At 49.6% G+C, this 8,241-nt stretch overlaps 1 protein-coding gene across 1 annotated transcript; it reads right to left on the bottom strand.

Moving 5' to 3' along the window:
- Positions 1 to 203: 203 nt before the first annotated feature.
- LOC110990816 (uncharacterized) lies at positions 204 to 2,287 on the bottom strand. The gene is made up of 3 exons (XM_022255913.2): positions 2,266 to 2,287; positions 672 to 1,005; positions 204 to 552 (listed from the first exon to the last, which is right to left on the bottom strand). Exons 1-3 carry the CDS (start codon positions 2,285 to 2,287, stop codon positions 204 to 206), a joined length of 705 nt encoding a protein of 234 aa, XP_022111605.2.
- Between the last annotated feature and the right edge of the window lie 5,954 nt (positions 2,288 to 8,241).

Here is an 8,241-nt window from a genome sequence, read left to right as displayed (position 1 = left end):
ACACGCACGCCCCCGCCTCCAGCTCGCAGGGCGATGGCTCCGCCGGCACGCTGCCTCCCTGGCTGCCTATGTCCGAGTTCTCCCTGCTTGACACGCTGCCGCTCCGGCCCCAGGTGTCCCGACTTCGCCCTGTCAATAGGTTCCATTGCGGTCCCTTCGTCAACGAGGGGAGACTGCCCCCGCGGGCAGGACTGAAGGCCGGATCAGCTGGCTCTTGGCCCCCCTGCCTGCGCTGACGCCTCCTCAGCCAAGGCTCCGCAGGCTGCACGCTCCCACCATCCAAGCTGCACGTCGCCCAGGTAGCGCTTGAGCCAATTGCGATGCACGATCTGAGCCTTCGCTCGGGCGGTACGCTGCACTTTGCAGGTCACGTTGTTGAGGCGTTGTAGCACCGCGAAGGGTCCGTCCCACCACCACTGCAGCTTGGGGGAGCGGCTGACCTTCTTCTTTGGGGAAACAGCCTGGCCGGGCTCAAACACGCCCTCCTGGGCGCGACGGTCGTACTGCTGCTTCTGGTAGCTCTGAGTCCGCCTCAGGTTGTCGCCGGGCAAACTTGTGGGCCCGCGTGAGCTTTGCTCTCAGCTCGTCGATGTAATTTAGTACCTTGGTAATCTCCGTCCTTTCCTCCGGTGACCCCACAACGACGTCCAAGGGGAAGTCCCACCTCCCACCCGAGCATGTTCAGGGTGAGCCTTGTGCTATCGTGTTCAGAGGAGCAGTAGGCCATCAGGACGTAGGGAAGAAGTTCGTCCCAGTCGTCCTGATTCTCATCCACAGACATGCTCAGCGTAGTCTTCAAGGTGTGATTGAACCGTTCGACCATGCCGTCAGACTTGGGGTGGAACGGAGTCGTCCTGGTCTTGTGGATGCCCAACAGCTGGCAGACCCTGCGGAAAAGGCCCGCCTCGAACTCCCTTCCTTGATCCGTGTGGATCTTGAGGGGTGTTCCTAAGCGCGTGACCACCTGCTGCACGAGGGTCTTGGCCACAGTCTCGGCCGTCTGATCTGGAAGGGGAAACGCCTCCACCCATTTCGTGACGGATGTGATTTACCAGACCACTGCTTAATTTACAACTAGTCTGGCCAACAACTGGGGCATTGGTCATTTTTTTAGGAGATCCCATCATGCACTGGAAGAGGTTATTCAAAGTCATTCTACAAATTGTTAAAGAGGTGTTAAAGTTTTTTAAGGAGATTCTTGTACCCAGAATGCAATTGTACATACCAGCAATAAAGGCAGAGACCCCAAGAGTCAAGACTGGTGTCCTGACATATACGTCAGGAATAGCTACCAGGTCAAAGGTCAGTAGTACCGGAAATGTGTGTATTGTTTATGGCTATGTGTTAACATATAGGAATGAGTAATTCCCTCTTGGACCCGTTTAGGAAACCCGGAGATTTCCTGAACCAGCAGTGTTGCCATGGCAACGCGTCTGCGCATGCGTCATTGTGCTGTCACAATGGAGTCTATGACGTCATCGACATAATCAGTCAACTTTTGGTCTAGTTTCCTGTCACCTCTTCTTTTCAGATCTTACATGTGCGATTAACCGCACATGTAAGATCTGAAAAGAAGAGGTGACAGAACCGCACATGTAAGATCTGAAAAGAAGAGGTGACAGGAAACTAGACCAAAGTTGGTAGACTTATGATGAATATATATGAGCATGGTGCGTCTGCGTATAGAACAAACATTCTGACATGTATATAAAGGGGAACGTAGAGGGCGGTCACATTTTGCCTATTGACACCGTGCAGTGAGGACCTTGTCGTTTTGTGCTCTGGAGGATTTAACGTGCAGAGAATAGCTACCAGGTCAAAGGTCAGTAGTACCGGAAATGTGTGTATTGTTTATGGCCCATTGGTTTGTGTATACATCGAGAAAGAGCTGTGACGTCACTTCCGGATTCTAAAAATAGCCGGGTCTCCTAAACGCCCCCAATAGACGGAAAATCATTCCTATAAATAGATCATGACATCATACTTCCTAAACTATTTATAGATGCATAGATTGATTTCGGAGAACCTATGTATGGTTGCCATAGCAACCATGGATGCATTATGACGTCCTCAATGATGTCATAATGGATCTTAAATGTAAAATATACACGGGATGCGCGCGCTTGCGCTTCTATTTTTTAGGTGGCTACAATCGGTTACGATGGATACAACGTATCAAGTACATAAATTCATTGATGTTTTGTGTTACAGAAGGCTCAAGCAATGCTCAATGCGTATCTTCGAGTCAAACTCATAGACTGTTACCCGGCATCATCCAGAACCCCATACCCGCCAAACCTAAAGACAATTATCAGAACTTGTTTTATTACTCCGGCATTATTTATAGGAGTAATTGGCACGCAGACGCTCAATTGAGCGTCGTTGAACGAATTGTCAATGATTCTTGTATGGATTACCAGTGGCAATTATTTGAGCACGATCCAGCTTTGGGGGGTACCAAATGTAAACAGGAGGGACGTCATTACCACCTGTTAGTAGCCACCCATGCGGAGCAAAAAAATTGTTATCGGATGAAAAAGCTCAGTAGGGCTCTCAAGAGTCTCTGCATGGAAATTACCATGCAAGCCGTGAAAAACCCGGCATCCATAGTGAGTTATCTCTGCATACCCCCTAGAAAAAAAGTAGCGGAACACATGCCCATTCATTGGGATGATAGGGTGGCACTCTTCAAAATTGAGCCCACTGCACAAGAAATTGAAGAAATGCGACTCCGCAAAATTGCGGAGAGGGGTGCCATGCGACCCCCTAGACCAGATCCGGACCGTGCTCCTCCCCCAGAGGGATTAGATGAGATGACAGAGTTGGAACTCATCAAATATCTGATTGATAAATATCGGCCCAAGAGTTCTAATGACTTTATTTATAGAGCTATGAGGTTTGAGGGGTTTGTGGTGGCTGGAAAGTTGGAACGGGCCTACTTTACCCATAATTGGGACCTTAAATTTAGAAAGGCCCTGGCCTTGAGCCAAAATACCCTCAATGATGCAGACCTGTCAGAGTTGACTCGGAGGTGGAAAGAGGCTAACCCCATGGGAAGCTTCAAGTATCTCAGCATTGAAGAATCGGCACAAGTGATCAGAGATTGGTGCACGTATCAAGACCTACTTTTAGAGTTATTAGTGGAAGATGTAGCTCGCATCATTGATAAGCGATTACCTAAACTGAACACCTTGGCCTTGATTGGTGCTAGTAATGCAGGGAAAACCTGGCTGGCCAATAGTTTAGGGGAACTGTGTGTGCATACAGGGGAAATCACCTGTGGTAGCTCGGGATACGCCTTCTTATGGTCGGAATGCCCAGACAAACGCCTTATCATATTAAATGAGCCGTATCTCGATCAATCCATCATCGAGAAAGCCAAAATTGTCCTAGAGGGATCCGAAACCATGGTACCCGTAAAACATCAAAAAGAAGCGTTTCTGAGACGCACCCCCGTCATTGCCACCACCCACCATGATCTTTGGAAATGGGCCCCGTTGGAACAGGAGGCTATTGAAAATCGCTGTCTGATTTACCGCAGTTTGAAGGCGTGTCCTATGCTAGCACGTGTGACCAAGAAATGCCATCCTTGTGTGTGGGAGTATCTCATCAGTCAATTACATGATGATGACATTAGTATTAGAAACGAGACCAGTCGTGGGGAAGGAGCCAGTCAAACCAGTATCAGACATCCCCCCCAGCAGAGTCAGTTCGTCATGTACAAGCTCATCGGGAAGCGACAGTCCGATTCCTCCGACACCATCGGCTCCGATGAGAAACCCACCCCTGCACCTGTCGCCGGGCCACCAACGAGTCCTCAAGAAGAGGAAACTGTACAACAGTCAAACCGAGACAGACGCAACACCCACAGGCGTCTCCAAAACCCAGTCACCCAGCAAAGCCACCGTCCTAAGCCCACCACTACTGAGCCCACAGAGAAGTCCTGGAACCTTTGATTATGATACGTGGTCATGGAAGAGTGGAGTGGTACCCAAGATGGATGGCATTGAACGTCTCCATATAAGCACAGAGTCTATAGAGAGCAGCTAATTACCGGACACAGTACTCTTAACAACACCTGTCTTGGTAGAAGACACCTTTGACCCGCCCACGCCACACTATTCACCTGCTGAGTTGATTGACACCTACACCATCAAAGATTCCTTGGATCAAGAAGAGGAGGTCATTACAATCTCTTCTGACTCGAGCGACCCCGTCTCTGGTGATGTGAAACAGGCTATGGAAGAGGCACAGGAGGTGTTGGAGGCCATGACAGCAGAAGAGAGATACCCCCCCATCCACGTACGAAGTCTGGGACCAGCGTACACGTTCACCCACCGCCTGGGACAACATTGGTTGGGTGCGAGATCCACTGTATGGATACCAAGCTATTTACCACAATGATTTATAAATCTACTAAATTATTAACAAGTGTATAAGTTGTTTAGGAGATGTTATAACCCCCAAGTCTGTGTTAATTTCGGGGGGAGTACCACTGGATTGTAAAACAGATACAACACAACAATGAGAGACCCCCGGTCAGAACATATGTATTCCGGTGGGGATGGAACCCAAAACAGGTATCTGAGTGAGTTATTGAAAAAGATGGAGTTAGTCGGTGGGCGTGGTATATGGGTCACGTGACCCACGCGTACTTTAAGCGTGCGTTGGGGAACATCAATAGGCGCACATGCAACTCTATATAAATAAGCCTGTGTTTGTGTGGACTCTGTCAGAACATGCATCTCTTACGTGAGGTTCTCTGGTGTATGACGCTGGCGCAAACGGCGTGTCTTCTCGTGTTTCATGTCAAGCAGGTGGCGATACCTCTATTACGAATGTGTACTACGTCGTGGCAGCATTGACTCCCAACGGAGAAGGACCCGGACGAGAGGTGTATTGTAAAGACGAAGTGGACATACCACAAGATCCAAACGCACCCAGCAATGATGCCTGGGATAGAAATATGATGAAGTCGTGGCCGTTGACGTCAGGAGGACAAATAAATGTGTGTTACTTGGACGGAACATGTCATCCATTTTACGTGAAACGGAAAAGGTACATGTACTGTGATTACCAATGCAGTGTATGCAATCTGCATTACGATCCATCAACCAATACCATACAAACCGGTCACGTCCAAAAAACCAGATCCTACCTCCAGGGAGAAATCAATCGAAACCTCATTGACTACGGTGACCGGCTATGGGAAACCATCTATCGCAAAGATGAAAACACACCGCCTCCCAATGGATACGGCTATATAGAATGGTCCAGCGACGATCTAGGGCGATAGATGGAAGACAAGTTGGAAGTACTCAAGACGTCTTGGTACTATACAGAAGAGGCAGAACGGTTTCGTGACATCTATAGTGCACAAGGGGCACCATGGCAACCACTCACCTATATAACCTATTATACCGAAGACCCCGGAGAAGAGAGTCGAGACGCACCGGTGGATCCAGTCGAACCAGAAGCATCGGTAGATCCCGCACCCACAGACGGACCACGTGAGCATCACGGACCAATCCAGATCAGGACAGACCTGCACATGGGGAACCACCACCAGAGGAACTACCTCCAACGCCACCACCCACTCCCCCGCCAGATGAACCTGAGCCACTGCCACAACCAGATGGAGCTGGTGGACACGAGCCTGACGTACCGTCTGGAGGTGATACACGACCTGACAAGCGGCCTGGATCGCCGACTGGTGGAAGCACTAAACCTGGACCTGGGAGACCAAAGCGACCCCAAATTGAGAGCGACATGGCATCGAATGAGGCGAATGCTCCTGGGAGCCGAGAGCAGGGAGTTGGAGATAATCCTACTCAACACGATAGCGGTGCTGGAGGATCTGGACAAAGCGGCCACTATTTTGAAGACTTTCACGCACTACCTAGAGGTGACCAGAAATAACATGTGGTGCCTCAGGGTATGCTTTTTTGTGGGCTGAATGCCCCGATAAGCGGCTCATTGTTCTTAACGAGCCTTATCTGGACCAAGCCATTATCGAAAAAGCCAAGATAGTCCTAGAAGGTAGTGAAACTATGGTGCCAGTCAAACACCAAAAAGAGGCCTTCTTGCGTAGGACACCTGTTATTGCGACAGCAAACCACGAATTATGGAAGTGGGCTCCTTCAGAGCAGGGGGCTATAGAGAACAGGTGCCTACTATACAGGAACTTAAAGGCATGCCCAATGTTGGCAAAGGTAACTAAAAAGTGCCACCCGTGTGTGTGGAACTATTTAATTGAACATCCGCGGAGGGGATGCTAGAGGGGATGGCAGTTATGCTAGCAGTACTAGATCAGCACCCAGCAGAGCAGGAAGCAGTGCCTCATCATGCCGAACGTCGTCGGACAACGACAGCCCGATCCCGCCAACACCACCGGCCCCGAAGCGCCCGCCCCTGCACCTGAGCCTGGGACACGAAGTAAGCCTCAAGAGGAGAAGGCTATTCCAGACACAGACAGACGAAGCGTCAACCGGAATCTCTGCAACCCCACTTGCCACCAATATCACTTGCCCAAGCCCAAGCCCGCCGATCTTAAGCCCGAACGACCCTGGAGGCTTTGACTTTGATAATTGGTCATGGAGATCGGGGGCCATACCTACCATGCCGGGGGTAGAACAGATACACACGAGCACAGAGTCATTGGTAGGCAACACTCCTCTGGATGTCACTATGGTTACGGCAGAGACACAGATTGATCAACACGATGTCACTATGTTTACGGCATCACAAGACTTGTTTAGTCAACCCTACGGGACAGCAGCAGAGATCATCAACACCTACACCATCAAAGACAGTTTGTCGGATATCGAGAATGAAATCATCACCGTCGGCTCAGGGGAAGAGACTGAAAGCATGAACATTCGCCAGATTGTGGAAGAGGCCACTGCATTGAGGGAGGAGGTAGAAGCAGAGTACAACTACAAGGCACAGGATAAAGAGGAGCTGTAAATGAATTCGCCGTAATTAATGTTTATTTAATAAATTCATTTAGTAAAATTTGTAACCCCCATTTTTGTGTTAATTACGAGGGGAGTAGTTTTGTCATAGGGAAGGGATACACAACAATGCGAGACCCCCGGACAAAAAATGGAATAACCGGTGGGGATATAAACTGAAAATCGAGTCAGAGTGAGTCATTTCTGAGAATGCATTTGGCAAGAGAGGTTCTCTGGTGTATAACGCTTGCGCAGACCGCGTGTCTCTTGTGGCATGTCAATCAGGTGGCGATACCTATACTACGAGTGCTTACTGCGTACGTTGAGGGAATTAAGCAGAGTCATCCGAAGTGTGATGCCCAAACCAATTATCAAAGTCAAAGCCTCCAGGGTCGTTCGGGCTTAAGATCGGCGGGCTTGGGCTTGGGCAAGTGATATTGGTGGCAAGTGGGGTTGCAGAGATTCCGGTTGACGCTTCGTCTGTCTGTGTCTGGAATAGCCTTCTCCTCTTGAGGCTTACTTCGTGTCCCGGGCTCAGGTGCAGGGGCGGGCGCTTCGGGGCCGGTGGTGTTGGCGGGATCGGGCTGTCGTTGTCCGACGACGTTCGGCATGATGAGGCACTGCTTCCTGCTCTGCTGGGTGCTGATCTAATACTGCTAGCATAACTGCCATCCCCTCTAGCATCCCCTCCGCGGATGTTCAATTAAATAGTTCCACACACACGGGTGGCACTTTTTAGTTACCTTTGCCAACATTGGGCATGCCTTTAAGTTCCTGTATAGTAGGCACCTGTTCTCTATAGCCTCCTGCTCTGAAGGAGCCCACTTCCATAATTCGTGGTTTGCTGTCGCAATAACAGGTGTCCTACGCAAGAAGGCCTCTTTTTGGTGTTTGACTGGCACCATAGTTTCACTACCTTCTAGGACTATCTTGGCTTTTTCGATAATGGCTTGGTCCAGATAAGGCTCGTTAAGAACAATGAGCCGCTTATCGGGGCATTCAGCCCACAAAAAAGCATACCCTGAGGCACCACATGTTATTTCTCCCACATGAACACACAAGTCAGCTAAACTAGTGGCTAACCAAGTCTTGCCAGCATTACTGGCACCAATAAGTGCTAGTGTATTCATCTTTGGTAAAGTCATGTTGATTATTCTCTGAACGTCTTCTACCAGTAGTTCCATAGGGAGATCCTGGAAGGAGCACCAGTCTCGGATGACTTGCGCTGACTCATCTACACTCAGGTGTGCGTTGCTTCCATTTGGGTGAGCCTCAAACCATTTGGCCG

Source organism: Acanthaster planci, linkage group LG10 (genome assembly GCF_054643075.1).
Source record: "Acanthaster planci isolate LZ-2023a linkage group LG10, COTS_SCS, whole genome shotgun sequence".
Taxonomy (NCBI): domain Eukaryota; kingdom Metazoa; phylum Echinodermata; class Asteroidea; order Valvatida; family Acanthasteridae; genus Acanthaster; species Acanthaster planci.
This window is presented reverse-complemented; position numbering and strand designations above follow the sequence as displayed.